The sequence below is a fragment of the Crotalus tigris genome, unplaced genomic scaffold (assembly GCF_016545835.1).
Source record: "Crotalus tigris isolate CLP2741 ecotype Arizona unplaced genomic scaffold, ASM1654583v1 scf7180000017685.4511686, whole genome shotgun sequence".
Taxonomy (NCBI): domain Eukaryota; kingdom Metazoa; phylum Chordata; class Lepidosauria; order Squamata; family Viperidae; genus Crotalus; species Crotalus tigris.
Window position 1 is genome coordinate 3,719,641 of NW_024096565.1, and position 14,495 is coordinate 3,734,135.

A 14,495-nucleotide genomic window follows, 5' to 3' on the forward strand; every position below is an offset into this window, starting at 1 on the left:
TAAATATATTTGGAACTTTTAATCCTGTTTGAAGTCCTAAACATGTTTACCTGGGAATAAGAGCTAATCTACCTAATCAGAATTACTACAGATAATTCCAATAAGGTAAACTAGTGTTCCTTATTCTTACAGCCCATAATAAAGTGTATTATTAGCTCATTTTCTTCTTGCACAAAAGAAGAAAAACCAAGCTTGACACTCCAAGTTTCCCTTTCATAATTCCCACTTCAGTTTATTTGGATTAAACTGGGCTAAATGATTCCATTCTCAACATAGTAGGATGTAGCGGTATCATGGAAGACTATTGAGGAGATATGGGTATGGACCCTTTTTTTTCTTTTTGCAAATGTAATAAATAACTGTGTGCATAAATTCCTCCACACATGCTTGAAAAAAGTCACTCAGCAAACTTTATAGATTGTATGATTATCACTCTTTCCTGTGACCCTCTCATCTATGTTTGTACTTTTAAAAACTAAAAGGAATGCATGAGCTTCCTACTCTAACACCTGCTGAAGTCTGAGAAGCTATGGCTACACACTAGAACAGACATGTCAAACTTGCGACGTCACATGATGTCGCACAGAGTTTTGCCATTGCCGGCAATGGGGTGAGTGTGGCTTCCAGATGACACATCCGGGCCGCAGGCCGGCAGTTTGACACCCCTGCACTAGAAGCAATGTTTCCCATAATGTTTGTTTACCATAAAAGAACTTCTAGCAAAGGGTCTCTTATTGATCAGATATTGTCAGACTATATTCAGGTGTTGTCTACTAGAAGTGATATCTTATTTTTGTCAGAAGGTCACTTATCTGAGTTCCCACTCAAATCACATTACATCTTTAATGAAGATGTAATGAGATATTCCCCAAGAAGTGTCTGCTAGAACTATAAAAAAAATACCTCTGGCACAGTCTGTTTGAGGTTATAACCAAGTCACTGGTAAGATATGCCACGGATAAGACATGCCATGAAGCCATCTCCCAATGTTATTATTTATACTCCTCATCTCTTAAAAAAGGATTAGAAGGTGGCAAAATCCTCCAAAAAACCTTGAATCTCAGAACAGACCTACAGCCCCCAGCAAGAAGTGCTCTACAAATACTGACCAGCTCCAGAGGCATATCTGCTACTACTTTTGGAGTTTCTGGTATGCAGACAAAATGTGAATAGGTATATATTTCTGTCTAACACTCTTAATACTTATCAAGAACATGTTTCAGGGAATTTCACCCTAGCCCAGCTTATCGTCTGCAGAATTACAAACAACTTATTGTCTCTTGGCTGGCCATCAACTGGCTGTATATAGTAATCTTTATTAGAGTCACAAATCGGAACACTGATTTAATAAAATAATTAAACAGCTTAAATAAATAAATTAAAGCAATGTAACATTAGAACTAAGCCATTGAACTGATCAGGACATTTCTAGTTTAAAAGAGAGTATAAAAGTATATCCACGTTCAAGGATGCAAAATGGCAGCAGTTTCATAAAAAGTAAATCCACATAAAATAAATCAGAATAGCCCATATATTTTGCCAAGTAGAGCATTAGGAGGTAGGCCCTTCCATTCTTTTAGAATGGAACATAACAGGGCATGAATTATGGCACGGGTACCCAACCTCTTAGGAACCGGGCCCTGGAAGTGAGCAAAGCTGCATCTGCGTGTGTGCAGGATTTAGGAAGCATGCAAAACCATCCCCCTCATCCCCGCCTGGTCTATGGAAAAAATCTTTTTTCTGAAAAATAGTCCCTGATGCAGAAAAGGTTGGGGACCATTAAAATATGGATTCAATGGATCCCTCGCCACAAGAGCACAATCTTAAGTCTGTAAGGAAATACTTTATATTTCTCCTCAAGAACTTCTGTTGAGAGGACATTGAAATGTGCTAATATTAGTGTTCTTTGGAATTTAGAGCAATTGCTGGTAGTTCTTATTTAATGGTCACTCATTCAATGAAAGAAGTTACAAGACGACTTATAACAGCAGTACAGGTAAGTCCTTGACTTACGACCACAATTGAGCCCAAAATTTCTGTTGTCAAGTGAGATGTGTTGAGTTTTGCCCCATTTTATGACCTTTCTTGCCACAGTTGTTAAGTGAACCACTGCAGTTGATAAGTTAGTAACCTTGTTGTTAAATGAATCTGTCTTCCCCCTTGACTTTGCTTGTCAGAAGTATGCAAAAGGTGATCACGTAACGTTGGGACACAGCAATGGTCATAAGCATGAAGTGGTTGCAAAGCATCTAAAATTTGATCACGTGATCATGGGGATGCTGCAAACGTCATAACTGTGAAAAATGGTTATAAGTCACTTTTTTCATTTCATTTTGAATAATCACTAAATGAACTGCTGTAAGTCGAGGACTACCTGTATTATAAAAATACTTCCATAATATACATTAATTCTCTGAGCATATGTTTTTCTTTTGCCCGAATTTGGATCCTTAGCTATCTAAGCAAATTAAGAGCTTCGGTGCTCAACCAGAGAATACTTCATACCCCAAACTTCAGAAATTTCAATAAATGATTTGCAGTTTAGCATGACCCCAGTGAGAGTTCACAAGATGTCCCCCATCTGTGTGAATACCTATGAGGCTACAGAAACATGGACCCCTATTGGAGTTTACCCTAGGTTACCTGCTGTTTGAAAAACATCAGCCAGACATTATCCCCACATTCTCAAGGATCAAGCAAAGGCCAGCCTATATGCACATTGAACTATATATTACATCCATACATCAAAGATATTTCCTCCTGTACTTTTTTTTTTTAAAAAAAAACCTTAATAATCCAAGTGACTGAGACTAAAATCACAAAACTAGATAGACAAAAACAGACAGACATTAATGCAAAAAAAAAAAGTTGCCAGTTTTGATTTTGCTCCAAAGTGAAAACATGGTTAGAATTAGCTTAACAAAGTACATCTTTCATTGCACTTTTAGAATTAAATTTCTATCTCTTTTTAAATATATATTTCTTAATTCTAAAAAGAAAAAATTCATAGGACATTTTCATTTATTTTTAGATCAGGAAACATAGTGACCAGGAGTATTTTGGCACTACATTTCACTTTCTTTGCTCATATTCATTCCACAGCTAATTCCAGGCACAATTCCAGTGACATATCAACTGCCTAACAACAGCAAATTCCAAAGTTCTGCATAATTTTCCTCCAGAAACTTCATATTAAACAGAAGAAAGCCAAGCAACCCTGTAGCACATTGTAAATCAAAGAAAAAATGGCTAGTAGTCTCCCTGGCTGTTCCTCCTTTTGCAGTTCTTTTGACAACCCCGCAGCTTAGATTGATAATTGCTCTAGTAAGCAACATTTCTCCTGAAAAACGCCTCATCACTTTAGGCTTTGTGGCATACAGTAAAATAAAAATGAAAAGCAGAAAAGTCAAAAGTATGAAGGATTTGTCTTCAGCTAAAGAACTATTACATTCTATTCTTAAAGACAGAATTGGAAGAGATCAAGTTAAAAATTGCAATTTATTATCAGCTTTAAATAATGGAGTAAAAATAATTTGAATGGGCATCCCATATGCCATTTACCGCCCTAGTCTACATAATAGCTTATGTATATTGTACAAAAAGATACAGAAATTGCAAGAATATGGTGATCCGAGTCATAGAATGTAATTAATAAAATTCAGAATAAACTGCCTGTGGCATTTCATCATTCATGGGAAACATTCTTCAATATAAATATTTACTGACACTAAACATATTCTGCGTTGATTAGTCCTTTTTACATTATTAAGCTTCTGTCAACTTGACATTCGCAAAACACAAATTTGCATTTTTCCATGTAAACTTAATTGGTGTCCTACATGTCTTGCCATAGATAAACAATTCAATATATTTAACTTGCTAAGAATTTTAATTGAGTTAAGTGAAATCAAAAGAACTTCATTCCCATAGTTTTTAGTTGTAAAAGCATTCAGTTTTCTGAGTGACTTAAATAGTATAATGATAACTGAAGACTACCACTTTGTAAGACTACCTTAGAAATGCACATTTAATAGGTATTTAATTTTATTTAAATAGCACTAAAGCAGGGATGTCAAACTGCTGGCCCGTGAGCCAGACGCGTCATCCAGAAGCTGCACCCACCCCATTGCCGGCAATGGCAAAACCGTCCCGATACATTGCGCGACATCATGTGACATTGCGAGTTTGACATGTCTGCACTAAAGGGAAAAGGCAGACAATTAAGATCTACTATATAATATTTCCTGAAAACTATTATGGAAAATACAAGGAAAATATTTATTCCAAACAATAAAAAAAATACAGTTCTTTCAAACTGCATGTGTCAGCTGTCCCAACTTGGTCAGGCAGTAAAGGAAGACTCTCCACACCACTACTAGTGAAAATATACTTTACTAAAGCCAAGTGGTTACAGTGTAGCAAAGCCGAATCTGATTTTTCATGCTCAAAGCATCCCCCCACCTTTCCCCCTGGATATCTCCCTTTGTCCAATTACATTCAAACAAATTGTTTTGCCAACAGTCCTTGGCTTGGCAGGCTGGAGGATGTTGCATTCCATGGTGTGACCTTGCACCAGCCAGCGGCTCTCATGGGACAGCACGATGAGTGGTTTCAATTCCCCTTATCCCAATCCCTTGCCTTCCCGCAGACTGGCATCTGGCAAAGCACAGCTGGTGCAGCAGGATAACAGTCCTGATAGCATGCTTGCAATTATAGAAGTCCTTGTTTGGTGACCACAACTGGAAGCAGCAACTTAGTCATAAAGCAAAGCAGTTTCTAAGTGAAACTGCTGGATTTATGACCTTATTTCGGCTTTCCCTTGTTTTATAAACTTTGAAAATCATAAATGTGAAAACTGATCAGTTACTTTTTCATTATTATTGTATCTGTGAATGGTTGCTGTGCTAGACAGGCACTAAACAAAGACCTCTGAACATTGCATTTGTGACAGTTAGAACAATTAATCAGTGGAACAACCTGCCTCCAGAAGTTATGAATGTTCCAACACTTGAAGTTTTAAAGAAGAGAGTGGACAACCATTTGTCTGAAATGGTATAGGGTTTCCTGCCTGAGCACGGAGTTGGACAAGATGACCTCCAAGGTCCCTTCCAACTTAATATTATTATTATTAGTAGTAGTAGTAGTAGTAGTAGTAGCAGTAGTATATACAAATACATAATCCAACTTGAATTGTCAAAAGATACATTTAGATTGATCTGTTATGTTATTCAAATAGATACTTTTGCTTAAAGAAAAGCCTGTGCAACATGCCCAATGAGATGTTTCACTTTATCCTGCAGAGTTCACAGCCATAGTATATAAGTTCACTTCAGTCTTTTATTGTGGTTCTAGATCAGTATGTAAAATGTAAAACAGTATATGGTTCAATCCATATACTGTTTTGGTTCCAGATCCAGTACCGTATATAATGTAAAAGAAGGAGTTACCATCCCATTTTAAACGTTTAGTGATCTTGGATTTAAAAATTATTTCAATTTTTGGGGACCAATCAATAATATTTGCCATATTTTAAGGTATGTAAATTAAAGAGCACTTCAAATTTAAAAACTGTAATTAAAGAATAATGGGAAAATCTGCTAAAGCAACAGCAACAATTATACAAATTGTAGTATGGATGATACATAGGCCTTGGGGGGCATGCCACGTAGCTATACACTAACAATATTACTCCAAAATTTTATGAACCACTTTTTTAAAATGCACAATATGGTGTTACAGCTGTCGGGTGGCATGTGAGTTTAATAAATTAATCATAACATGGTAATGTTTACCATATAATTCTGGGACTCTTAACAACTGCTACAGTTTTTCTCCCTGTCATTCTATGCAGATACTATTGCAGTTAGTCATCTAACTTATTGTTGTCTATGCTAGCTAAAGGCAATGTTTAGACAGAGATCCTAATTGTCCTATTGCATATTATGCTATGCCACATCATTATGATCTATGCTTATAGCAATAAAACCTATTTATATTACTTTTTTTTTTCAATGTCATAGTCCTGTTGAGAGAAAGAATAAAGATGCAGGAAACATCTACATTAGCTTCAGCACCTTGGAATAAATGTGTATTACATGGTATTGCTATTGCTAATAATATACTAAAGTACATAAATATTGTAGTGTGCTAAATTCTTAAAGGCTGTTATTGAATTGTATCTAGACAGGCATCTATCGTTTTACTTGATTTCATTTTTTTTCTGTTAGGCATCTTTGTACATTTTTCCCAGTTTTTCACATAAATACACTTTTTTCAATTCTAATTATCCATCTCAAGTGCAATACAGTATTTGCAGAACAGCATGTTTGCCATTGAGAAGAATATTTCTTAATAACGTCAAGCTTTTAAACTCTGTTCATCTTTGTAATTTACTTGTAGATGCATATGGCATTAATAAGGTTGTGGTAGGATAGAACTGTGATCGATTACTGCTTACACCTCTAAATCATTCTAAGTAAATGTCACAAGCCAACTTTGGCCTAGCAGGGGATTCCCAACACATTAGGAAAACACAGGAAGGAAAAAGGCTGAAACATTTTGTACCTCTTTCATAAAGTACATGAAAAAGGAATGGAAAAGTGACAGACTACAAAGCAATAGTGCTTTAGATGTACACGTATTTCCCAATTAAAAGTTCATTTATTTTCTTCCATAAAATATGAATGCTGGAAAGAATATTTTGGTGGTACGAACAGGGAGGAAGGTGATATACAGGTAATTGCAGCTAAAAAAATTAATCAAATATACTGATCCATTCAAATAATTTGTTATGGGAAAATATGAATTATATGCCAAAACCAGTGAAAAAGTACACATTCCCACTCACAATGCACAACAAAGATATAAAATAATAAACATGTCAAAAATCATTATCAATAAGTTTAAAAAGCATATGGCACACAAGAGATTAGATTAGTAAGGGAGCCACTTCAAGATCTCACCAGTCCCCTGAGACTTCCCAGGCCTGATGGCAAAGTTAGATCTCTTTTATTTATTCATTTATTATTAGGAAAATTTATATTGCTGCCCAACTCACAGTCAGTAACTCCGGGCAGCTTATAAAGATAAAACCCCAGTACTAAAATCAAGAACTCTTGAGGGACTTCTGAAAAGTAAGCAGGGATGGACTTGACCCTCCATGGAGAATGTTCCATAAATCCAGCACCCTGCCAGAAAAGGACCACCTCCTCATGCTCACCAAATCTAACTCCCTAACAGACCAGTCCTTCAGCATACCTCTTCTGTCACATTTGATAAGAAGGGCACAAGGTTTTCCTTTTAAAATCCAAGCAAAAATCGATTTATCAAAATACAGTTTAACAGTATCTTGTTCCCTAATTCACGTAAAAGAAAAGCATATCAACAGAAAGAACAAAGTGGATTGTGTCCTCATTTACCACTGATGAATTTGCTTTTCCTCATGCAATATCATTGAACATGACGAATTAGTTGCTTGTCTAAGAAAACTTATAAATGTGTAAACTGCTATCCTGTTTAGAAATACATTTATTTAGCATCAAAAGCAGATTGAAGGTTGAAAGTCTCCTAACATCCCTAGAAAGTAGGACCAATAGTGAAGAATGCTGGGAGCCATATAGTTCACCAATATCTGAAAAGCCACATATTGTCTACTTCTAATCTGTAAATTTATAATTTAAAAGTTGCAATGTCATGAAACAAATAGCAAATCATATGGAGAAGGCATGAGCAAAGAATAAATTAGCTTTTTCAAAAGAATTAGACCAGAGGTGTCAAACTGCCAGCCCGCAGGCCGGATGTGTCATGCCGAAACTGCGCCCACCCCATTGCCGGCAATGGAAAAAAAAGTTGTGATATGTTGTGACATGTCACGTGACATTGCGAGTTTGACACTCCTGAGTTAGACTAATATGTTTTCAATTGCCTTTTTACTCTAGGAGCATAAATGTTGCCATTCATCTCAACTTCATGTAGTTATGATAATGCTCAAGACACTCAAAATTCAGGTCCATTATTTATAATAGGTTCTGTGATGAAGAAATTATTTATTACTCACTTCTTTGCTTGGATTACATGCAAAGTGTTAAACTCCCTACAAAATAAGTTGTATCAGGTTTAGGATAAAGCAGGAGGACTGATGCTAGTGCTAAGCATTATTACATATGTGTAATAATTTCTGTGCCATTTATTCCGATTATTTTCAGAATTAATGTTCAAGTTTGAACTCTGTGAAAAACAGCCCTAATTTAAATATAGATCATTCTTCCTTCTTAGCAGAATCAGTAGTTAGTTTTCTAATAGACTACAATCATATTAATTAATCTATGCCAAAAGCTGTATTCTATGCTTTTTTGTTCTGACTACTAAAGCAACTAGAAAAGGGGGGGGAAGACAGTTTTTCACAGTAAAAATATTTGCTGCTTATTGAATTTCTATCTAGGCCATCAGGAGTTCTTAGTATATTTATGGTGGAAATAGAAATGTCAAATAAACTTCTAGCCTATCTTTTCTTTAACGGCTCATTTGCTTATTGCTTTGGATTCAGATTGCTTATCAGGTACATCTAAAATACAATCTCATCTATAAACAATATGGTGATAGATCATAGGATGATTGATAGATATTACTAAAAATTGGTTGGGTGAAAACAAGAATGTAGATCATTGGAAATTTTTCAGTCAGGATTTCAGACCCTCCAGCAGATATAAGCCAAGGTCAAGAATGGAAGTAACAACAATCGCTGCAGTGATCAGATCTGTCAACTCAACTCAGGGACAGTAGTAGTGTTCAGTGGTGTAACATCTGGCAATAGTTATCAAGGAAACAGATTGGCTTATTCTGTAGGATAAACTCTATAAAACCCTATATACCTTAGGAATGAACTCCAAATGGAATCTTCTCTGTCTGTGAAAATATGTAAAGGAGGGAATGCTTGCAGTCCTGTCTCTGCTAATCAAGGGACCAGAGACACAACAGTAAACTGTCTCCATAACAACTTCTTATCTCTGAAAATTATAAAACAGACATTTTGAACATGATTATTCCTATTATTTATATGAAATGATATGTGACATGGATGTCATTTTTAATACGGGTTGGTTATTGGTGTTAAAATATGTCCTCCCCTGGGAAATATTTATTACTTAATCCCAGCCTTTCTCTTTTTTCTTTTTAAAATAGTGTTATTTTAATATATATTTAAAAGTATAATCAAGAAGAAAGAGTGAAAAAAGAAATAGAACTTCACAAAACATATAGCTTGTAAAATTTTCAAAATAATATTATTTGATAATTTATTTAATAATAATTACTACTACTTATAAAGCAGTATTAACTGTTTTTGAAATTAAAAAAGATCAAAAAGTATCAGAAGCAGCCAATATAATAATAGAATCTATAAACTGCTCAGTCTTGGAAGCTGGTAAGTATGTAAACATATCTAAGAAAAACTTATGACCACAATTGAGCTGAAAATTTCCATTGCTAAGCAATGGATGCTACAATGGTCATAAGTGTGAAAAACGCTCATAAGTCACTTTTTTCAGTGCCGTTGTAACTTCAAATTATCACTAAACAAATGACTATAAGTCAAGAAGGACCTATAAATACATTAAGATATTTCATTCCTAACAAGAATTTATATCATACACAAAATAATTTTCAGGCTATAACTCTAAGCCCAAACCCTGAAATTTCCTAAAACAAGAATTCAGCAAGTAATAAACAGATTTTCTCGTTCATATTAACATCAAGAACTAATAGGTTCATTCAGTGGGCAGAGATATCGGAAAGTAATAGGCATATACAACTGTGGAATTCTTTAAATATGCCAAAACTCTGTAAGTACTGTCTAAATGTGTAAAGATAGCTGTATTTTATATGGTGTTCCATTATATTGTAGCTGTTTTAACCATTTGCCAATGGTACATCTTTTTCAGAGATGGACCTGAACAGCTAGAAAGAAATGGCCAAATTAAAACTCATGATTAACTGAAGATTCTGATGAAAAATTAGCTATGTACAATTATCAAATAAGAACTACCAAATAAAAGCACATCATTAAAGAGCACAATTTCATAACTGTATTTTCTTTCTGGGGGCGGGGGAACATGTGCTAAAGCTTTCAAGTTACTAGACTTCTCTTTCTTGAAAGTAAAGGTCACATAAGCAGGGGAAAAGAAGGAGGGAAAGCTTTCTACATTATTTCTTTCTTTTAATGCACTGATTTATCGGAGTTCAGCAATGGGGGTTAGGAAGAAAGATGTCAAAACCTTGAAATCCAGCAGTGTTGGAATTACACAGTTATCTCTAATGGGCAAAAAAGTAAAGTTAAAAGCAGACAACTTATTTGGAGAGATGAAAAAAAAATGAAACAACTCCACTGGAATACTGTTTCTAAATATTATTATCACATCAAATTTTTACCTACTGGTATTGAAATAATAATAACTGTCCATAAAAAGAATCAGGAGGAAGAAGAAAATGTGGTACTTTTATCATTCTTAATAACACTAGCATTGTATACAAGAGTGAAATTATGTAGTCTTGATTAAGCACCTAAAGATATTCCTATTGCTTCTCCGTGTAGTTGGCTAGAAAGGAAACCATGCAATTTGCTACGTTACCTCTGCATTCTGTAACCATTCTATTAAGAAGGACATATCCTCAAACTTATAATTTTCATCTATGGTAGATGAAACTAGAACCAAATCTTTTCCAAGAGTGACAAATGGAGGGCTTCCTCACAGCAATCTGACAACTTCAATTTCAGAAAGGAATGGTTTTAAGAAAAAATGGGCCAATGAAAATAGCAGTTGTAGGAAGACTTTATACAATGCTAACAAGATATAAAGACTCCATCCAGCTGCTCAAACTAGATGAATGAGAAATATCAGATTTAGGACTCCTGGCCAAAATTCAGAGATGCTAGCATGCTATGTAATTTTTTTTCCTGATCTGAGCCTTCCTCTCCAATATCTAAGCTCTAATTCAATTACTATATAAAGACATAATAATAACCAACAAAGAATCCCTAAAACAGGCAAGACACCAAAATATAAACTGACAGCAAATAGCACTTTTTACTAGCACTGATGATATTATCTAATTAGGGTAATAAAACATCTGCAAGAAAAGAAGGAAGCTCATATATATATATATGTTTTCTGAGGTTTTCGCGGGTATTTGTATGTAGGTCTTTGGTTGTTCGGGTTTTCTCCCGCGTAAAATTGGAAGTGTCTTGGCGACGTTTCGACGAAGTCCCATTCGTCATCTTCAGGCTTGCTGCTCAAAGCACGAAGCTGAAAACACCAGCCTGAAGATGACGAATGGGACTTCGTCGAAACGTCGCCAAGACACTTCCAATTTTACGCGGGAGAAAACCCGAACAACTAAAGACTTACATATATATATATATATTAATAAAAATGTTGCATTTCATTTTTTGCTCTAAGTTTATAACATTGAAATGGGAAATAGTAAATCTCATTAAAGAAACTAAATTAGAAGTCCTATAAAGTGTTCTTCATCTTATATTTTAATTAGAAATATTGTTGTGAAATATTTGCAAAATTGACCTAGATGAACTCTCTTGATGTCAAAATACCATCTTATTTACCATTAAATCATCTCAAACATTATGGTACATTATCTGTGGAAAGTGATTGTTTTGGTTATTTTTCTCTTGCTTTGATACTATTAAGTAATTATATGAAATTTTTGGTTGGGAACTGGGATTTATACTTTAATTAACAGAAGAAAATGACAATTTTTAAAATCATTTTTCACTTCAGTGCAAATATTGTTTGCCTCATATGGATAAACAGAAGTATTTACAGTACCTACTAACATATTTTCAGAAATACCTAATCTACTACAGCCAATCAATAAATCTTATGGTAACTCCCTCCCCATTATTCTTGATAAAATATTGTTAGTGATGAAACTATTTGTTACTCAAATTTTAACAAGAGTGGAAAAAGAATTAGATTCTAATTCTTGTAGACAATGGGAAGAGAAACTTTAGTGTATTTTAAATAATGCTTTGACAAAAGTTAATATTTCAGGCTTATTAGACTCAATTGTCCTTATACAGAAAATATCTGAATAACTAATTGTGTTACTGCTGATGCAATGAGATCATTTAAAGATATTTGTATACTGCTACCAAATTGTTCCATTTTGGAAGTAAGTAAGTCATTGATCAGAACGATAACAAATATCATATAGTATTATAAAACATTAGAACCAATACAGGAAGCATATAACATAACATTATAAAGTTAGCTTAAACTCCATTAAAATAGAACCAATCTGAAAGATTTAAGACAGTTAAATAAGCTATGATACCTAGAATAATTATACTTTTAATTTACCTCTTATAACATAATTATCCAAGGCTTCTTCCATTCTTTGCAAAGCTTCATTTCTGTTGGATCCATAGGTGATTAGCTAGAAGACACATTAAAAAAAATGAACTCTATCACAACCAACATCTTTTTGTTTCAAATATGCTGCCTATTTCATAATTCCTTTTTAATATTATGAAGTTTCAATACATACGTTTATTCCTCAACCTTTATGATTTCTGTTAAGTCAGAATTTTGTCTAGTATCTTTGCCAAATGAAGGCATGACAACATACAATCCTCACTGCATACTGTATCTATAAATTTATTCCAAATTAGGAACCTGATATTTAAAACGTACGTTATATACATATTTCTATTTTTTTCCCTAAGTACTTGCAGGATACAGTTCAAACATACTATTACAGTACTATACTGCATTCTACATCTGGTAATTTTATGAGACCATTTATTAACTTCTGACAAACAGGCATGTATAGAATTGATAGTTACATGATTTCTGACCACTCATGTGATAAAACAGTAAAGAACAATCCCAACTTTTTTTGAGGGTGCAGTATGTAGTAGGACAGCAAAAGACACAATGGATTGGAAGTGATGCTGATGTTGTTAGGTTGAGACTGGAGGAGATGATATTTTTTATTTGTGTTTGTGCTTAAAATAAAATTAAGGTGCACCCAATAATCCCATCCTACCAATAAACACTGGGAATATCACATAGGAAATTGAAAGAATTTTGTTTAAAAAAGATACCCTTCGCTGAGCCACATGCTAATGCCAGAAGACCAAGCAAGCTGGCAGAGTGGGGAGTTAGAGAACTGAGCCACAGAATAGAACACAGATTCTGTGGGTGTAAGAGAAATCTGGTAAAGCAGAGAGATTCAGTGAAACAGAGACAATTCTGGATACAACTCAACAGAAAGTAAGGGAAGGGAATTTGTGGAATTTCTTCTCTTTTATATCAAAGATGATATAAAATCTAACATATTAGAAAACAGTAGAAAATCTAATTCTTTGATAAAATCAATATCTGGTCACAATTTTAAATCAGTGATCATGCCTGATCAAAATGTTGAGAGTGATTCTGAAAGAGTGAAAGTATTTTCAGAGGCTTGTAAAAGAATAAATCTTTATCTGGGACTTTATTTATACTCTGACTGGATATATTAACATTTGGGGCAAATTTCTACATACGAATTTATCTGTGGGGCCCTTAGTGCTTTCTGAGCTTCTTGGTTTCCCTGTAGACATTTTATTACCAAACCAGGTAACCTCATCAGTGGTGGAAGGGAGTGAGGTTTGCTCTTATTTTTATATACTATTTTTATATACTATAAAATGTCTGCAAGAAAACCATGAAGCTCACAGAGCACTACGAACCCCAAAGTTCAACTCTGAGCTACAAATATTCTTTTTTATCGGTAGTCATTTATCTACAGCAGTGTCTAAAATATCAATCTAGAATGGATTATCAAATGCTTGTCTATTTTTTATAAATCCAAATCGAGATGGGCAATTATCAATGGTATTATTTTCTGTGGCTTCCTGGATAGTACTGCAATTAAACATCCACCGTGAGCCAAGATTCTAATCTGTAGTTTGCATACCCAGGAAGGCCTTCCCCATACTGTAATATAGGTCACATAAAATGATAGGAGAAATACAGAAAGATTAAATTATTTATTATATACCTCTAACAATATAGCTGTTAATATATCTATAAAATTTATGTTCCATTCATCTGGAAATCTATCAGAATTTTGCCCACTTTCGTGCATTATATTGTCTCCACTAATTTTTTGTCAAGCCAAAAGTTTTGCTAGTTCTATTTTCTCTTCCCCAGAGATTACTTCCTTTTCACATTGATAATTTGCTGCTCAATTGCAGATATCTTCAATACATGTACTTTGAGTAAAAAAATAATAAAATTAGTAAATATCAAATTCTATGCCTTAGGATAATTGATCTTGGAAACAGGCAAAGAAGATGCAATTCTAAATTAAAACTTAACTGGTGTTTGTGCATTATTGTAAGATATTGTAAATAAGGAATCCTGATTGCAATGATGTTATAGCTAGTTTTTGTACATCATGGAAGTTGTTAACTAGGTGCAAATATAGTCACACTT

At 34.2% G+C, this 14,495-nt stretch overlaps 1 protein-coding gene across 3 annotated transcripts in view; it reads right to left on the reverse strand.

The window, feature by feature from the left end:
• PCCA (propionyl-CoA carboxylase subunit alpha) overlaps positions 1–14,495 on the reverse strand; it is a 243,730-nt gene that overhangs the window by 113,860 nt on the left and 115,375 nt on the right. For all 3 annotated transcript variants that reach the window (XR_005556076.1, XM_039337756.1, XM_039337758.1), the window contains exon 16: positions 12,375–12,450. Coding sequence is in view for 2 of the 3 variants with exons in the window: in XM_039337756.1 (XP_039193690.1) it covers positions 12,375–12,450 (76 nt within the window). In the remaining variant the exon portion in view is untranslated. The remainder of the gene's footprint in view (positions 1–12,374; positions 12,451–14,495) is intronic.